This window comes from Bombus vosnesenskii, unplaced genomic scaffold, assembly GCF_011952255.1.
Source record: "Bombus vosnesenskii isolate JDL3184/JDL3185 unplaced genomic scaffold, Bvos_JDL3184-5_v1.1 scf7180000013314, whole genome shotgun sequence".
Lineage (NCBI taxonomy): Eukaryota > Metazoa > Arthropoda > Insecta > Hymenoptera > Apidae > Bombus > Bombus vosnesenskii.
The window spans coordinates 4,727,286-4,747,650 of NW_022882960.1; the positions used below are offsets into that span (position 1 = coordinate 4,727,286).

A 20,365-nucleotide genomic window follows, 5' to 3' on the forward strand; every position below is an offset into this window, starting at 1 on the left:
ATAGCGTACAGTCCAGTCAAATTAGCCTTGAATGCAACAAAAAAAAAAAAAAAAAAAAAAAAAGAAAAAGAAGAAAGGGAAGGAAGGTGCCTGAAATCCTATTGCGCGAACTTACAAAAATTATGTTTAGGAACAAATTTGATACGCTCGTCAGTCAAGATTTCTTGCAGAGAATTGATAAATAATCTCGAGATTTACCGAAAACAATTTTTTTTGTTGTGTTTTGAAAACACAAACGACAGAGTCAGCCTAAGAAATATTTTACGCTTACATAATAAATTAAATATCAACATAAAAGTTAGCAGAAAATTTACAGATTATAGAATAAATTAAAAAAATATATATGTTGCCTTTTTAAGAAATTTTTATCAATACAATTTCTTCCATGAAGATATTTAATGTTCGAAGCTTATGAAAATATTTAATACGTTATTAAATCAGTTTCAGATTTATTTTAATAATATCAATTTTTCTCATTTCTCTCATGCTGAGGTATAAATTCACTTATTCAGGAAAACAAGCGTATGCTTCCTTTGTAAATGACCTAATATTAAAAAGTATATTTTCTTCTTCGTTTATCTTCCATTGCATCTCTTTGGCCATATAATGCCATAAAAACGAAGATGTCAATAAAAGTATAAATATAGTTAACGACAGACTTCTGCTAATAGCTTTCCTATATGTTTCTTATGCCTCTCTTCTTTCTTATGATTTTTATGATTTTACCTTTATGTTTCTTCTTCATATCGTAATCTCATGAGAAAATGAGGAAGCGACAGCAAATTTTCTTCGTATCTTTTACAATTTAATTCTTCAGAGTTTAGAGAGTAATGAGACAATACATCCTAAATTAACTGCTATAATTTAATGATCTATTCTTAGTTTATCGTCAGATGACAATACATCCTAAATTAACTGCTATAATTTTTATAATTTTTCTCAGATCTATTGAAACTTACGATACGAACTACCGAAAATTTAATTTTAATTCTTCAGAGTTTAGAGAGTAATGGGACAATACATCCTAAATTAACTGCTATAATTTTTATAATTTTTCTCAGATCTATTGAAACACGATTTATATTAAAAATTTAATTTTAATTCTTCAGAGTTTAGAGAGTAATGGGACAATACATCCTAAATTAACTGCTATAATTTTTATAATTTTTCTCAGATCTATTGAAACTTACGATACCGTTGTTGATGGAACTACGCGATTTATACTGAAAATTTAATTTTAATTCTTCAGAGTTTAGAGAGTAATGGGACAATACATCCTAAATTAACTGCTATAATTTTTATAATTTTTCTCAGATCTATTGAAACTTACGATACCGTTGTTGGTGGAATCGCGCGATTTATATTAAAAATTACGTTTAATTTATTTTCTAAAATTGAAGCGCATCATTGTCCGTATTGTTACATTATCGCGTTCATTCTAAAAAAAAATCTCTCTCAAGAGGCTTCATTCTTTCCTTTAATTTCGAACAACCATATATATCCTGCTACAATTACAGATAAATTGCTGTTTATTTATTTTACTCTATTTTGTATCGCTTTCATCCGATATAATTTAGAATAGGCTGCTGCACTCTTGATCCCTCGAATTCACCCAGAACGTCGTATTAAGGTTAAAGGCTTAGGGGGATCCCTACGTGACGTTCTGGTCAACTATTTCTGCCTTCCGTTTCGCTGCGGATGCTATCGACCCTGGACAACTTTTAAACCCCGGATCTTGTACCTTGACCTAATTCTGTCAGACACGTCCCCATATTCTTCGATCAATAGTTCTTTCCCATTTTTACGATACACGTTCGCAAAAAAACAAACAATTTTTATAGAACAACTCTTCATTTGCATATCTTGATATCTAGAATATAAAAAAAGATTTAGAAATATTAGACAAGTTAAAGTTAATTCGATAAGACTTTTAATAAACCTCTTGTATCACTGTTGCGAGAGTTGGAACATGGACCAGTCACTGTAACGTTGTTTCAGTTAACTCTTTCGGAACAGAGATTTTTTAACAATAAATGTAATAATATTTGTATATAATATTTGAATATTCTTCGATTTGGCAAAATAGAAATTTTCAAGATAAAATATACGTATGTACAACTCAATTTATAGGATTCTAGTCTCATTTATCGTAATCATACTGATAATATCGAATTATTGCCAGTGTAAGGCAAACGATTACATCAAAGAGGCTGCTATTGACTAAGGGAGCGTTCTCCACGTTCCTGGATTAGCGGTAATTTTAATTCTATATTTAGGACCTAACACACATAATTGTTTATTTATCAAAAACACATAAATTAACGAAAACTCATATAATTATAGAATATTGCAATATTGTTATTCTATATATTATCTTGATTATTAATGTATACAAACTCATTTTTTAACTATAAAAATTGTAATGTACGAATGACGCTACAAATGCAATCTTTTGTCGATAGAATTGAACGAGTAATTTTTCAATTATTTTTATTTTATTTTTCAATTTTCTCGCAAATTGTTACTTATTCGTAATATATTTTGAGCAGATCACTAAACCGTAGGAAAACAGGAAGCAAGATTCCAAAGTAAACTTCCGTGGGAGACTGTTAGGTTTCTAAATTATATACGTAATGCACAGAATGAATCATAAGGAAGTCCAGGAAGTTGCTGTCCTTATCAATCAATTTCCTTACACGCATGTATTCGTATCTCGATTTCCTTCTCCTCTTTCACTGTTCTCCACTCGTATTTTGTTCACAGTTTCGAACCATCTGTTTCTACTGATGTCACATAGTACATCGATTCTATACATATTATACGATAAGAAATACGACTATTAAACGAAAAAGGAAAACAGAAAGAAAACACGAAAGATACAGCAGTTAAATGAAATATATGTGGAAAGTAAACAATCGTTGGGAATTTTTCACGTACATATTATAAACATCGATAACGAGTAGATTGGATGTTTAAACATTTATGGGAAATCTAAAGATGCAAAATACAAAAAATAATGAGATGATTAAAGTATGATACTCTTTAGGGTTCTTTAACGAGGGCAACGAATCTTTGCTCGAGGTTCTTGTTTCTTTCTTTACTTGTGTTTCTAAAAAATAAGAATTTGCACAGACATCCGTGATCTGACAGTAATTTTTTAATTTAATAATTTTCATTTCGTTTCTTTAAAATCAAATAAACCGTAGGCGAAGCAATTATTTAGAATTTATGAATATTTATCGATATAAAGATCGACTAATAATTTTAATTCTAAAATTAATTCAAGTCTACTTTCGCAAACAATATGATTTCGATACAATATGATGTGGCGGAAAGAAAAAGATTTATAAGAATTGAACTTAACTTAACTTGCGTTACGCAATTCTCAAAATGAAAGTATCACCCAAACAAATCCGGGAATTTGAACACACGATAAATATGAAATTGCGAAACTTTTTCAACGAAACTGAAAGTAACTATATTGATATACACACAAGTATGTATGTACCTTTTTACGATAAGCGTTCTACGTCCCATTGACAAAGGTGCATTGACTCTAATCGTAGATGCATTGGCGCAAGGTTGAAGGCCAGCAACTCGAAGAGTCGATTCAACGCAAATTTTAGCCCCATTTTTGGCAGAACAATTGATTTATACCGATGAGAACACTAATCTAATCGTTGCTGTCGACCTATCGTTTGCTCAATGGAATTCGAAAGAATTTGCTGTACGTCAGGTTCCCTTGTCCCTCGCGTTGTTTGAAAAATATTAGGCCAACAACATTGAGCCAACGCTAGGAATTCTATTTCCACGAGCTCTACATCTTCGAAGTCACTGGCACTTATCTGGGTCATTAACACCTCGAAAAAGAAAAGGGGAACTTCTTTTCCCATTGATCTCACTCGTTAGCACTAATATTTATTTATTTAAAATCGATCATTGATTTCTTAAAAAATTAATATCCTATGTGATAATTTGATTTGTTAATCGGTTAACACACATTTATTTCCAACTTGTTATATAGACAAATTTATAACAACTTCAACGGTAGAATTAATTCAAATTTATTCTTCGAAACGGTATAACTTACTTTTAGGGAAAAAAATTGTTTTTAGACAGACAAATGTCATTAGTTTAATGTCAGTTACTTGAACTTTTTTTGTAAAATTCGTATTACAATTGTTCTTTAAGTTTTTGTAGGAAACGAATTCTCTACGAAATATCTTACTTGGAGTTAACAGGTATAATTATATTGCTTGAAATAATCATGTATAATTGTTCTTTGTTTATTCTTGTCCTTTGTTCTAGTTTCCTTGAGTGTTTTGTACATATTCTGTTATTAGTACGTTACCTAATCGAAATAGTAAACGAAAATAAAATTCATTTTCTTACTTCATATCGAGAAGCCTTAAACCGTTTTCAATTAATTTCTCGCGAAGCAATTCATTGTGAATTGAGTTGTTTGAAAGACTTGGATCAAAGAAAGAATAATAATTTTTATATTCTAAATAACGAATACATATTAAATATACGTACCATATATATTTTTATAAAACAAAAAGAAACAAGGGGAAAAAACTTTTTGCATTTTTAACAACAAGTAAAAGAAAACTTCACTGTAGGTTCGTACGTATAATAAATTTTTATTTGTTTAATAAATGTATAACTAATAATTATGTATTCTATGTAACAACATTCAGCAAATTTTTCAACATGTCCAATTCGTATTTTCCTTAATTATATTTATTTGCTTTAAAAAAGAAAAATCCAAACTCATTCCTATGCAATAATATAATGCTTGTAAACAAAATTAGATCGAGTATCGTTAGTTTCCACAAAATAGCATTTACTGTTATATTACTAGATGTTTAATAAGAAAAATTCGTAACGATCTAGCAGTCTGTAGAAACAAAGTTACCTTAGATTACATTATTTTTGTCAAAATGAAAAGTTGACATACGTCGTCCAATGAATCTCGAAAGGGTTAAATAAGAAGAAGAAGAAGATCTGTTCACTGACGCAGAGGCAAATCTCTGTCGATTAAACTCATTCATCGCTTCCTAATCGTACAGCGAGTCATCCCCTCGTATTAATACTTCCTTTTTGCATTTTTCCATCGGCAAGTCGGCGAATACGAAACAGTGAAATTGTTTATCGAACTATAGCAAAAGGGCAGAGATGCCCGGCGTCTGCGCGTCGCGACGCGTGCTATGTATAGCCAATGATACGTCTGGTGGCCGGGGCATCGGTTCCTCAGTGCGAATTATATGTTCATTGCAGGCTTGGTCATCGGCCAAGACGTACGGTATTATGTTCGCACCACGAAAAAACGAGCTTGCAGCACATTGAACGATTCATCGGCCTGAAAACTCGAAGGTGCGCATCCAGCTTTTAGTCCTTGTTTCTCGTCTCGTCTCGTCTCGTCTCGTCTCGTCGAATCGGTCGCCATGAGCAAACGAACCCTTTAAAATCCGCGACGGTGTTCACAGTTTCATTCTTCCTTTTTCCCGAGGAACATTTCCTCCCGTAAAACGGAAACGTACGAGGGAACGTTTTCAATGTAGATAACTCGGTTGATATCGTTTAGAGTGAGTGGATCAGAGACAGATGAATTAGAAACGCGGCAGAAAGAATGCGAATTTGAAGCGCGTGATCTTGAAGACGCAATCGAAGGTGCATGTTCTTCGTCTGTGCTTGCAAGGAATATTCTTCCCGCTGGAATTTGTACCGATAGGAGCGTGTGCGTATCGCAGTTGCTGTTTACACAAGAAGGTAATTAAATGTGAAATGTGCTCAGTGTTGTCCTTTTCTTTGTTAAACAAACTTTCAGGTGGCCATTGTCTTTTTTCATTGAAACATATTCTTCTTGAGAAACGAGAAGCGAATGTTTTCGTAAAAATGAATCTCTAGTGCGTCACGTGCGATTGTTACGATAGATTAATGATGTCGTGCAGTCATTGTGCATAGGGTGGAACGTTAATCGCGAAAGTGAACCGATTCCAATGTCCTTTCGAATGGCACGTGATCGGCAGATAAATATCGATACGCTTGTTTCAATAAACTGAATTTACTTTAGACAACAACTTTTACAGAGTTCGTAGAATATTGATGCAACGTGCCTGCGACAGTCGAGATCCGTGATAAAAATTCTAGATAGGTCTGTGATAGCGAGTGAAGTAGCACGAAGTTAAATTACGCGGGAAATAAATTAGGAGCATCTATATCAATTTCTTTTCTTTCTTATTCCATAGAAATTATCGGTCTATCCGTGATCGTTTTATTATCGAACGTATCTATTAGTCATTTTTCATAAACCGTTCCATATAAAACAGATTTTTGGGATGTAATATCTGGTGAAATTCTGGTGAAATCAACGTTAAAATGTTAACTTCTATTTATGCACGTAATTTTACTTACGATATGAAACGAATAGAGCTTTCTAATATATCCATAAACACTGAACCGAGCTAACCGCTTCTTTCAACTTTAATCTCGTTATACTCTAGTTACCGTTTTAAGCTTGTTATAGTTCTTAAAAGGGCTGTTAAACACCGTGCTTTTTGGTTTTCAATCAACGATGCAACTCCTCTTCGACGGTTTAATTAAAATTTCAAGATAGTAGGAATTATATTTTTAATTACTTTTGAAAAATAATGTCGCTACTAGTACTTAAAATAATACCAATACAAGTTTCAATTTTTTACACGTTTCATGAACCACGACAACGAAAATATTTGGTCGCGAGAATAAACATTCGATTTCCGCGAAATTATCGTCTAAACTCGTTTAGCAATTATTATCAAGCACGATTTAATTGTCAATAATTATTCTTTCGATTATTTTAATCGCATCCACAATGTTTTCTTTTGGACTAGACGTTACTTCCGAAGATTAACACAGCAAATTGCCGCGCTTCCACAGGTTTACTTTCTGTATTTGGGACGCTCGTTAAACAAGTTCTTTGTTAGGCGGTACGAAGGCTATAAATTCACTAGTAAATACGTACAAATGTTAAACGAACTTAATTAACAATGTGAGATACGATCGAATTGTCGTTGAAAAATTCTAGCATTTTTTACTCTTTTTCTTTCTTTCTTTCTTAATTTTTTTTTTCTTTTTCTTGATAAATTTCTATAAATCGAAATTATACGAATATCCAGGTGAATTAATAAATAGAATTATTTTCGTTAAGAATCTTTCATGTAATTTTGAATAATAATATACTACTCTGAATATAATATCAGGATTTTCTAATATTTTTGGTAGATTAGCGATTGTAAATAATTCCTAGAGAGCAAAACATAACGTGTTTTTACGGTTCTGTAAGCACGCATGAAAGCACACATTATTATTTCAGCTTGAATTCCTCCTTTACGGGTTAAGTCACGGATTCGTAAGATTGATGACGTGAAAGAAACAAGATATATCGAATGCGAATACTTAGAATCACGGGAATAATCGATACATGTTTTCAAATACCGAGGAAATATGGAAACACAGTGGCTTCTTGTGTCTAAAATTCCATTCACAGAACAACTGTATCGAACTGGAATTCCTTACGTAGGAAAAGATTTGAGAATCTGAAGAGTTTTTCTCATATGTTATTGCTTTCAAAGAATTAATATTTAATGTTAGAAATATTTGAAAAAAGCTAATATTTAATATTACGATACTTTTTGGGAATTAAATTAATCGACGAAATTTTATAACGTAAAATTATGACAGATTTCCAGAAAAATTTTACACAGATTCGACTTTATTGTTTTACAAACTATATATTATTTTTTATACATTTAAAAGGTACTTTGTATTTTTTCGTATCTTAAAATTTTACAAGTTATAAATTGTTCTATTTGTTGCCATCGATTTCTATCTGTGGTAATTGATAGTCTATCGCAAAATGCAACCCGGCCGTTCCCCTACGATGACGGTATAATTACGAGATATAATTTTTACCAACAGTTGTCTGATCACCGTAGGCGTGTACCACTTAAACTACTCAATGTTTTCCTACCTACTCGAATAGATTGCAAGAACCAGAAATGACAGGTTTATAAATACTTAGATATCAATATGTTTTATTTCATATCTTTTAAACGATTAGAGTTTGTATTTCTGGAACACGAAAAAAAAAAGATTAAAATTCGTTAAATAACAGTTACGTTATAAAATGTAATATTATAAATAAAATAAAATATATATATATTATTCTTTCTTCTACTTTTTAATATTCTCTCTGAAGCAACTTAGCATTTAAATAACACGTAGATCGTTTATTTATAATTCGATTACGGATATTTGTGCGTGTACGAAGAACTTTAAGGTACGAAAATACACGTAGTACACGAAAGTACTCAAATATTTCATATTGGAGAAAATATATTTTTGTTTTCCTTTCATTCCTATAATTACGTTTATGAAATCATAAATTTTCACGAACATCCGTAATCTGCTTGTAACGCATGGATCGAAACGAATTTATCTTTCATGTAATCATACGATTGGTTACGAATGCTACAACAAACGTTAATATCGAAATAACTATAAATATTGAATTAACGATCAATTTTATCATAATCGCCAACGAACGTACATCGAGGAAATCTGTTTCTGTTCGCCGATCATAGGGAGGAATTGATCAGGTTCTTGGAAAATGACGAAGAGACATATCTCGAAAGCGATAAAATCGTTACTGTGGTGTATCAGTGGCGGATTTTGCGCACCGGAGCGTACACCCTCTTTTCCTCCTTCTCCGGCTGAGGGTGAGGGATTGGCAGAGAATGTAGACCTCCGTAGCAAACTGTACACCAAGCAGAGAGTATTGATCACGCGATGGTAGCAACGGTAAACTTTAAAGAGGTTGCCTCAGAGATTTCAAATGAAAATTCAATATTCCTCCAACTTTTATTCCGATGGAAAAAATTCTCTTCCCTGAGATCTTTCGAAACGTAATTGAGAATGAATGGACATTGGTTCGTTAAACCATTAAGAGTCCTGATTTTTGTAGTTGCCAAAAGGAAGTATACGCATGCAACGTCGAGTCCAAGAACGAGTCCAAGACTTTTAAAGATAAACGTTTGAAACATGATTGTCAATAAATCAACATTTGTTTCTGTATTAAGAAATCTGACTTGTGTAGATTATAAAATGAAATATACGTATAGAATGTTGAAAAAAGAAATGAGTCTAAGACTTCGAGGGCTTCTAATTTTCACGAAAAAGGGTAAAAAATATTTAATCGGTAGAGTTTAGAAGATCAATACTTTCAATGTAAAACGTAATGTGGAACTGTTTATGAACCCTCGTTGCGTAGATTGTTTATCCTTCAGTGGATTGAAATAAACGGAGTTTTATCGTAATTTACTTTAACTCGAACTAATAATTGTGGTAGTAACCTGTAACTCAATGATTCCAATTCAGAGTTAATATCAAACCACCCCAAGTGCCGAATAAAGCACCATTGCCAACAACAGCAATCAATCACAAGCAAAGGGTTCGCATGAATCATGTAGATTTAAATCAACGCGTGACAAGTAAAGCTATCGTGTGAATAAAATTGAGGCAATTTTAATAACAAAGCTTATTAATTGCTACGAAGTTCTACAAATAGCTGCATATCAATAATTTGTGTTCTTTCCTGTGCCTCTATTACATATTCCGTATGCAATACTTTTGTGTTCTCGTTACTTTGTTAAACATCCTAAATTTTCGTTGTTAAATCGAATAATACGATGATATTCTAATAATAATGATATTCTAATCGGGTGATTTGTTTCACCATTGGGATTACAGGGACATTTCACCATATGGTGTAGTAATACGTTAAATACATTAAATGATGGCCATACGTATATGATCGTATACGATGATTATATATAGTGTAGTAATACATTAACAGAATTAAACAGCTACACATGTATACATGATCGTATACGTATTTAGCAACAATTTAGTAGACAAGCAAAGAAAATTTGTCCGACGTAGTGCATGTATATATGACACATTCTACTTAGAGAAGCGAAATTTCTGCACATGATCCTAAATACAATTAATAATAAATATTTTTATTCGTGTCTGAAATTTAAAACACTATGTAGCAGCTGGAATTTGGTAAATAGCAGCTGGAAACCCATGACGGGATCAACGTGATTTCCTTCGATACTAGTTGTTTCGAGGATTAAAACGACAACGGATAAGCGAGCGATGAAACGCAAGCGCGAAATGGCGAAAAGTAAACGAGAGTTCTCGTTACATTTGAATTCCATCGATCGAGACTCGCTTTCCTCGAAACAAAGCGGCTTTCACACGCGATGCGTGTGCGACTCGACAGGTGTAGCGAGAATGACAACGATCGCGCCGCTTCGCGGTTTACGCATGTTAGGCGCGCTGTTCTCAGGTAAAAACGTGAAATTACCAGGCGTGTGTCACATGTGAAAAAGTCGATCATTTGCAAGATATGTTCGAGCAATAGGCCAACACGCACGTTTGCAAACGAGGTGTATTTTCCCGCCGTATCACGTGCAATTTTGTCTTATGACTCATTGACGTGAAATTGCGAAAATGTTAGACAGCAACGTGCCCGACGTCGAGATCCAAACGAATCTGCTTAGGTGCGATTATATCGATCGCGTTAAACACATTTGCATTCCCGGTCTTGCTATATCCTTACCGTTTCTCCCTTTTTTCTTTTATCGAATATTCGAAACTCTTGCGAGATAAACGTTAATTATAGTCTTTAGCTACTTCAAATCATTGTTATCAGTATATCTTATCAACCAAATGTATATACAGTGGAACTTCGTTTGTATAAACGAAATTGCAATAGTGCCTGATTATCTGAATTTCAACTTGAGCTCTTATTATTATCTGAACTACCATCGATCCTCGATTCACTTAAAGTCTAACAACAAGATATAAACAGTAGGGTACGCGTTACGTGACACGCTCTCGTGCTCTGTAATTGATACAAGTTTGCAATATTATTATGTATTTGACAGCGAATGTTTCATGGAATCCTTCTATGTGAACATGAACTTCCATTTACTCAACGAAACATTATCAGATAGTGGAGAGAAATAGATGAACTCGTGTTACACTTGCCCCTCGACAGGTTCATACATATCAACAGAGTTCTACCGTACATAGAAATAACTAAACACCTTTGTACAACAATAAACATCTAATTTACTTTTCTAAATTATTAACCCAGGTTATTATTATCGATATAGGTATTTTAATTAAAACAATCGAAACATTAATAATACGTTTTACCAGTTTACGATCAACCGATCGTCATTGGAAATTATTCGTCTGTCGTACAACCTTCAGAGTTCGTATTGATGAAATAGGATATTTTAAACGAATTGCATATTAGTATCAAGGTCGTTTCAAATGTATCATAATAGACGGAACAGTTGTGTAATCCTACTCCTTGTCATCTTACTGGAAACACTGTTTCATCGAGCGAGAATATAACTAATGTTGCAAGTTCGTGCTTGATGCGACGATTTAATTTACATCAGTTCGTTGCCACGTAATCTGGTTTTCAGCAATGTTGCGTTACTCATCAATACGTGTGCGTTTCTGCGGCACGTTTAATGTCGATATATTGCAAACTGTTTATGTTCTCGCATCATTGAGGTTTCATAGTGATATAAGCTAGGGATGTCGTGTCTACTAACGTTCAAACAATGCGAATGTATTAATTAGGTTGTATTACAAAATCTGCTTCGAATGTAAACTCGAAATATCAAATATGGTAAGATGAGACGATAATAATCGTCACTTTCATATTACATCCAGATACCTTGATAAGCAATTTATATTAAAAGTACAACGTGTTTCTATAAACAATTATCTTTTTATCTCTTCGTTTTCTTCTTCTTCCTTTTAGTCATCAGATCTTGACTACTTTTTTCTTTTATTATTGTTGTTGCTATTGTCGTTATTTAAAATAGCATGTGATTTATACATATCAATAAAAAAGTTGGAAAATATCCAATTAAGTTATGTGATAGATTTTCTGTAGGTTGACCGAAATTGCATTTAATGAAATTTGAAAAATCGGACAATACCCAAGGAGTATGATTTGAATTTATTTACGAGTTTATAAAAAAACGTTTATTCTCAATTTTTTTTTATCAGTATAGAAACCATCCCCTTCTAAGTAAAAGATATTTTTATGATCTTTCGATCGAACATAAATGGTATTTAAAAAATTTTAAGACATTTAAATGTGAATATCATTAGGCATATCATCATTTTCTATGTCACTAGAAACTTTTTAACCATTGCTTTATAAATAGATAATGAGGACACGCCAGCCATCAAATATATAGGTAATTGCAGCTGTCATATGACACTTTGCAAATGTTTGAACAGTAATATTTATTAGTTTTCCATGGAAACAGATGCAATTGTTCGTGACCTCATCGCTTTATCGTTATAGATAGATAATACGGTGCATTTTTAACACTAAAATAATACAATGTATCAGTTATCAGATTTATTGCTCTCTATCAATATTTCCTTCCTTAAAGATTACCTAACTTTATTATTAACTTTATCCATGAAAGAAAAATTGAAAGAACATTGAATTTTTCTTTCAAACGATTGATATTCCTAACGAATTGATTAATTATGCTGTAATTTCTGTAACTATATTATGCATAGATTATTATACATTTGTATAGATTATTACATAATATAACATAATACTTGCATGACGAATTAAAGGAGTACAAGCTCAGTATAACACAAGCAATTTAGTGATTACAGAAAACTCTAGCAGATTTTACTTTATTTAACATTTTATATTATAAAATACATACGACACAAATGAAATGATAAATTTGTAGTAAAATAGATTAGAAAATAAAAGGTGCGAGGAATATTTCATTTATACCGAGTGCCCTAATATTTATAAGCTGCAGTGTACATTATATATGTATAACAAATCGTTTAAAAAAAGACATACAGTATTTTTCTGCGTAATATAGAATATCTTCTATTTTCAATTATCAAACAATTATCAAAGTGACAAGTTTCATATTCCTTGTGTTTTTGCAAATTAACCAAAGAGACGACGAAATGCGACAATTATGAATTATATTTAGATTATACCCCCATTTTATTTGCTATAAAAAGACTCTTCTATATTGACTTATATTTAGAGGGAAACATAATCATATATCCATTTCTTTTCATTTATTACTTTAATTATAATCGCTTACATGTAATATATTTTACGTTGTACGTTATAGGTCGATTGTTCTAATCGATTAAAAGTCGGGAGTTTATAACAAAGAAATTAATATCTTCGACTATAGAGTCCCAAATGCATAAGGAAATCCGTTTCTCCTAGAATTAAATCCAGTAAAATATTTCCACTAGAATGAAACTTCCCCTACTTTCCAACCACTTTTATGAATAATAGTACAAGAACTTCCCTTCGGAACTGGGTTTCTACCACTTTCTGTCTCTCTTCAGCTTCTCCTTAACTTTCTTCTCCGTCTCTCTCTTTCCTATTACGTGGCGCGATTTTTTCCAGGATTCCCATTAATGATGCTTCGTCTTTTAATGATCGAACAGCAGGAAAAAAGAATATCGGTCAGTGAGGTTTATTCCATTCTAACCTCTTGCAATGGGACGTCACACGTATATGACACATTATACCCATACCACCACGTGTGCGTGTACAAAAGATTAATCACGTGATTCCTTGTAGACAGGATGCTGGTGGTCGCTTTTGAAACCACAAAAGCGCATAGACTTACTGCCAGTCGGTTCATTCTTCGAGTGTATTTCGCGCGGCACGTGTTTTAACAGCGACGCTAGTATCGCTTCTACTAATCGTATGATCCTTGACAATTACAGAGTTCAATATTTCTCCTATTTTCGAAAAAAGTCTGAGTTTTATTATTGTGAAGGGAAAGTCTGATACATTTGTTGTTCTACAAAGAAATCAGTGGGTTGTAGTCGTTTCGTATGTAATTCTTTGATTGAAGTTGGAACTTGTGCTTGATAAACTGTGAGATATCGTTGCTATTGTCACAAGATAGCAGTGTTACGGTACGCTATGTTGTCGATCTTTAATTGTCAGTTATGTATTTATCAATCGTAAACGTTCTATGGCGGGAATTTAGTAAAATTACCTGATATTTTGTTAAGTGTGTTGTTAAATTTATAACCTTCTTTGATGTGTAAATCTGTTTTGTGTTTCGAAGTTTGCGATGAAGAATCTTTAACCCCAGTTTCGATAATTACACGTATCATTGTACATAAGCAAGGAAGAATATACACGGAAATGAAATAAATGAATTTAACGAAGAATTTGACAAAGAAGGGTAACTAAGAGTTAAAGTAGACTATCTCCATTTTTTGTTTTTCCACGCCTGTCTTATGTTTAAGAGTTTTTAGTGCACAAAGAAACGTCAATTACAAATTTTGTGCAATTATGTATGAATAAAGAAGAAACGTTTACACGTATAAACTAAATAACCGAAGTTAATAATAAATTTAACAAGAACTGATAATTAAGGTTAAATATAGTGTCCTATATTTGCTACGCTATATAAATATTTTTCATATTCGAGATTTCTTGGTACATAAAGAACCACTAATGCGAATTTTGGGCAATCATACACGAACAAAATAATTGTTTCTGTATGCAAATTAAATAAATGAGTTTAGTAAAGACTTCGACAGAAGTTGATTATTAATAATTGAACCTTGTCTTTGAAAAACATAAAACAAAAGACTTTTTTCGACCTCCATTTTGAAATATATGTATGATTAATTTTAGCTGCAGCCGAAGGCTTGAAAAATCCCTTATTTCTAAGACATTTTCTCGTTGGGATCAAATTTAAACTACGTTCGCGAGTTATTAACGACATATGGACCGTTATCGTGTCGCGACTTGATGATATCGGAACTTCTCGACTGTTTCGCGTGTAGTGTGCTGTGGTTTGTCAGCGAATGGATCGTTTCCCCTACGTTCGCGTTCTACAGGAATCACGTAAAGAGAATCGATGCTGATCCGATAAACATGCGATTATTTGGATTTGGGAGTAAACAATCGGACGAAGAAGCGAATGGAGAAGGTGAGGATGGAGTCCAAGAAATTATAGAAATTAAGAATCAGGGTTGAAGAAAGTTCGTTTGGTTTTCAGATAATTATATAATAATTATGTAATAAATTTATATATGCGACATCTAAATAAAGATTATGGAGATGTTACACGGTATAGAAAATATGTTTTGCACTTTGTAATACCGTGTGTTGTATATTTATGATGATAATAGTTACGGCAACAAATTTTGTATAGACAAAGTATAAGGAAACTAAGGAAAAAATATTCTAATTTTCTTTAAATTTTGTTCAAACGTTGATAAATGTATACTGTTTATTTAATTTTCTATCATTTCATTAGAGATATTTAATTCTAATTTATGTTAGCAATTTATACCTGATTTATAAATTAATTTCTGAATAATTTATAGCCTGTAAAGTAACTTGTGGAGAAAAATTTAATGTTTGAATATTTGATATACATGTTCTTGAATAACAATTTGAATACTTGATATAATTTATAAATTACAGCTTAAAGTTCTATATCATATTTTGGAAATTCCAATATAAAATGAATATTGAAGACAATGATATATGATCTAACGTTCTCTAAAAATGCTAGAGTACTTAATTTTTACCATCATTACTGTCACTAATTTCTTCCTATATATACAAATCTAATATAATTAACTTTTAATACACTTTTATTATAAATCGACTTTCTTAATCATAGCTGTGAAACGTTAACCGTAAAACATATTAAAGAGATAATAATAACGCGACACGTAGGTACGATCTTTTCGAAACAGCACCATGTTAACAGTTCGTAACAATTTTACGATAGCGGAATATATAAATTGAATAATAACTCTGTCCTTTTGTGAAAATATAATTATACACCTAACTGTAACAAGCATATAAGTCTTCCGCAAGTCAGAGAACAAAAAAGATATTGTTCCATCAGGTACTGAATATCCTGGTTCGTTTAATCCGATATTAGGGACCTTGGAAAAAGACATGGTTTCTTCAAGGATTTACCGATACACTGCAATCCTATTAACAAGTAGTTCTCGTACGTTTTGCCATTGTAAACCCTCAGTCTTCTCATACGACGATTCAATTCACGATGCGTTTTTAACGATGTTATGAATGTACAGCTTTTATCGTTTCTTGAATGTACCACTTTATGGTAGTTATCAAAGTACGCTACTTATCGTCGTTGGATGAATTCTTCGTTTAATTACTAGAACACATTTTCTGCGTGAATGTCTAATTCATACGTTTCTTTAGTTCATTTGTATCTGTCCAGAACGATAATTTCCAACTTTATATATTCTGTACCTTAATGTCTGAATCAAATATCTGTTCTATGTTTATAGTTCATCTGTATTTAATCCAAGATTGTATAATTAGATGGAATACAGGGGACGAATGTTTGCTGTATATTTGATATTTATTTGCGACATTGACAACGTGGAAATTTTTATTTGATTTCGTTTTTGCGTTATTCTTGTGTTATATTTTATATTTACATTCTAATTATCCAAAGATATTTAATATCCAAATAAAGATATGTATAATCTCTGTAATTATAAAACTTATCTTATGTACAGTGTGTTCCAATCTTTTTCCGGTCAAGCATTGTCAGTATATTCTGTGGGTAAAGATAGAAAAGAGTATCGTACGAACATATGTCACCGAATATGTCTATATACGTCTACATTTATACGTCTATACGTCTATATTTATTATAGAAGTAGAAAACAGAGTGTACGACAGTTATCACTCAGAAAAATAAAAAAGGAAACTTGAAATCTAAAATTATTAAAGAATTCTAACAGAGGGACGATATATGAAATGCACGATAAGGAACACGCGTTCCTTATTATGTGTATTACACACATATTATTATAAGAATGAAGTATGAATAAATCAGAAATATTTACGTCTAGTAGTAATCATCGAAGGTATCGTAACACTTTTATGACTTTAGCTTCAACGAGTAATGGACGAGGACTTAATGTAACGTAGAGAACTTAATGTTACAAAGAGTAATAAATTCAATTTTTTGCCGCTGCCAATCTCGTATTGACAGGAATAGAAAACATTTTTAAATGGAATTGTAGCTGGAATTACAGAAGTATCATGCAAAGGTATTGTGTTAATTATACCTCTGATTAGATATAAATATTCCTGATCTATTTATACTTTGTACTGTAATAACGCACGTTCGTTTCCGCTCATTTCGTCGCTTTTTGTTATAACTTTTTAACAATGCTTTCAATGACATACATTTATACGACTTTTTTCCTTATCTCGGTCTATAGATTATAATGACAACGTTTGGTCGAAAAATCTGGGACACCCTACGTATAAAAAGATTAGCCAAAGTCTGCAATGTTTTTATGCAACGTTTTCCTTTTTTCTTTTTTCTTCAACGCGTGTTAATTTAATTTCACAATATTTCATCTCAAAAGTGCGTTGAAATTGCTGTATTGAATATTTCGATTGAATAATATTTATTCGCTTTATACAGCGCTTTTGAAGATATATTATACAAAGGATAATATAATTTATTAATTTGTTTTATTTATATTATCTTTCTTGTTCCAAGATGTCTCGAACGTTGTTATCCAATTGTCTTATTTCGTTAAATTTAGAATTCTCTTAGGCACGCGAGATTCTCTTCGCGTTGCTCCTAAAGGACCAAACAAAGTCTCTATGTCATTGACTTTCTCTCGTTATCGACGATCTTCGACTAGTTTAGGCTTTGGTCATCGTCAATACGGTCGAGGAAATACGAAACAGATAATTCCGCTTCACCCTGTCGTAAGATATGCTCTCGTTACATATTCCAGTTCTTACCCTCTTCACATTCTTCTTTGACAGCTAATGCTCGTCCATTGTTTCGAAAGAATCCAATAATATGTTACATATTCTTCTCTGAGCAGTATGACGCGACTTGGGTACAAGAAAATAACTATTACATGTATACTATGTATAATAAATAATACAATGCAATCAAAGAGTTTCTCTTGCGTTGTTTTCTGTAACTTATAATTAAAATTATAGTTTTTCATGTATGTAATTACATTTAACTTAGTCCATACGGTGTAAATAAAGTTGTATTGATTATTTAATCATGTTGTTTTAACCGATGAAGTACATATATACAGGGTGGTTGGTAACTGGTGGTACAAGCGGAAAGGGGGTGAAAAAAGAAGTCGAAAATATAGAATAAAAATTTTTTTTATTTTTTTTTTAATTTTTCCATCGAGACAACGATCTACAGTGAGATCCGTTATAACGTACCACACGCGTACCGAGCGAAAATTCAAAGTCGATTTTCTCGAAAACAAAGCCTCAAACGAAAAATTTTTATTCTATATTTTCGATTTCTTTTTTCGCGTAGAATCACCCCGTTTCCGCTTGTACCACCAGTTACCAACCACCCTGTATATAGTATTAAGAAAGAAATTAATTTCTTTCAAATTGCATTAGAATAAATTAAATTAGATTCGAAAATTTGTTGAGCACAATTTGCTCATAAAACGATGGTGTTATAAATGGTATCTTTTATAAACAAACTCGTGGCAGTTTATATGGTCATTTGTCGTTTGAGAAATTTTATTAGGATAATCGGATGATTTGTAATTTGTAAAATTTACTTGTAAAATTTCTTTCGTTAATCTTGCCTTTTTTTTGTTCTTCTGTCGATTATATGAAACAATCTATTCGCAAAAACTTACCAGATATGAAATTAATCAACTCAGCTTCTAAAAAAAAGACTCATATAGGAATATAAATAAAAATTGTTAAAATTTGAATACTTTTTCAGCAGAGAAACAAAGTAATCTAAACATCTAAAGTATTACGTTTCCCAGAAAGAGTGTACAAAATGATATTTCTATTAAACTGAAGTAACTAAAGAAAACAACAACGGTGCGCATATAACTATTACAATATCACGTGAAAACATATCATTATCCTTTACGTTTATTATCAATTGCACCAAAAGATTAATTCATTCTTAATTAATTCTCGAAACACTTACAATTTTCTTACTTCATTATCTGTATCCTATCGTGTTTTACATTACCGCCTAATGACAAAATCCGTAATCACTTAATTGCCAACCCAATAAGTTACGATATCATGAAACTCATCATTTATAATTATGGCTGTGGGTTTTTATACGTTTACGGACAATTTAAACGAACGAACACAATATGCAAAAATATTCAAAGCTGAATCAAAATATTTGAATCTAATCAAATCACAGTAGGTCCCGTTTAGATCTTTTTAGAAAAGTATATTAATTTGCATACATACGCCGAAGCTATCCGTAACAAATAAATTCGTATGTGCATGAGTGACGGATACCACGTATAAACTTCCGTCTCTTTTTTCACGTTAAAAAAAGGAAGTGACGCGTGTACAACTAAAGCGCGATCCCCAAGTCTTGACGAAAACCATTCTGCGTACGAGACGTTGATTATGGTTTCAAGGCTCTACGAGTCGACCACTCGCACGTTCTTATTTCGATCCGCCGCGCCGTTTTTTTCCATTCATCCTTTTCTTCGTTTCTTACCTACATTTTTCGCTTTCATGCGATACTGTCATCGCGTTCGGCTTTTACCATCGACGCTAGTAGAGCATGACGAATGAGCACAGACAAAAAGGTGATACCGAAAGCTGCGTGACACTCGAGATCATAGTATAATTCATCGTTAGGTCCCACTTTTTCGCGTCGATATACTGGAATGTCCGGAACCAATGAACAGCTTGGAATTTTTATTATTTCTTCCCACTCTTCGGCGAGAATTATGTTTCTAGAACTAAATACCTGTCGTTAGGTTTCCTTCCCTTCGAGTTCTTTTTAACCTTCTGTAAGCACACCTTTCGAGTTAAAGATACGTCGTTTTTCTTTCGTTAAGCGTAACAGGAAAATGTTGACCCCTAACTTTACAATTTTTTTTTTTTTTTTTTAGTGATTACTTAATCCTGCTACGATCTTGAAATTTTTATATCTAAATCGCGTTCTTGTTTTAACAAACAAAAGGACGTATAATATTCTCACAGGATGCGTAGTAGAAAATTAAATAGCAGTATGAATCATTTCATCTTTCCCGGAAACTTCAGTTTATTAAAGGTAGAAGATACGATTGGGTCGAGTGCGACTCAAAGAACGTTGGAGGGTTAAATAAAGCTTAGTTTATCGCTGTCGTAACACTCTGTCAGATGCAAAAGTATAGGAACATTATACTTATAGAAGTTTGTATTTATTGATTCTTA

At 32.3% G+C, this 20,365-nt stretch overlaps 1 protein-coding gene across 1 annotated transcript in view; it reads left to right on the forward strand.

Annotated features, from left to right (window-relative positions):
- Positions 1–5,206: 5,206 nt before the first annotated feature.
- Positions 5,207–20,365, forward strand: part of LOC117235209 (BTB/POZ domain-containing protein 6-B) — a 34,122-nt gene continuing 18,963 nt past the window's right edge. The window contains exons 1-2 of the mRNA XM_033497029.1: positions 5,207–5,376; positions 5,588–5,772. Coding sequence (XP_033352920.1) covers positions 5,222–5,376; positions 5,588–5,772 — 340 coding nt within the window. The 5' untranslated portion in view covers positions 5,207–5,221. The remainder of the gene's footprint in view (positions 5,377–5,587; positions 5,773–20,365) is intronic.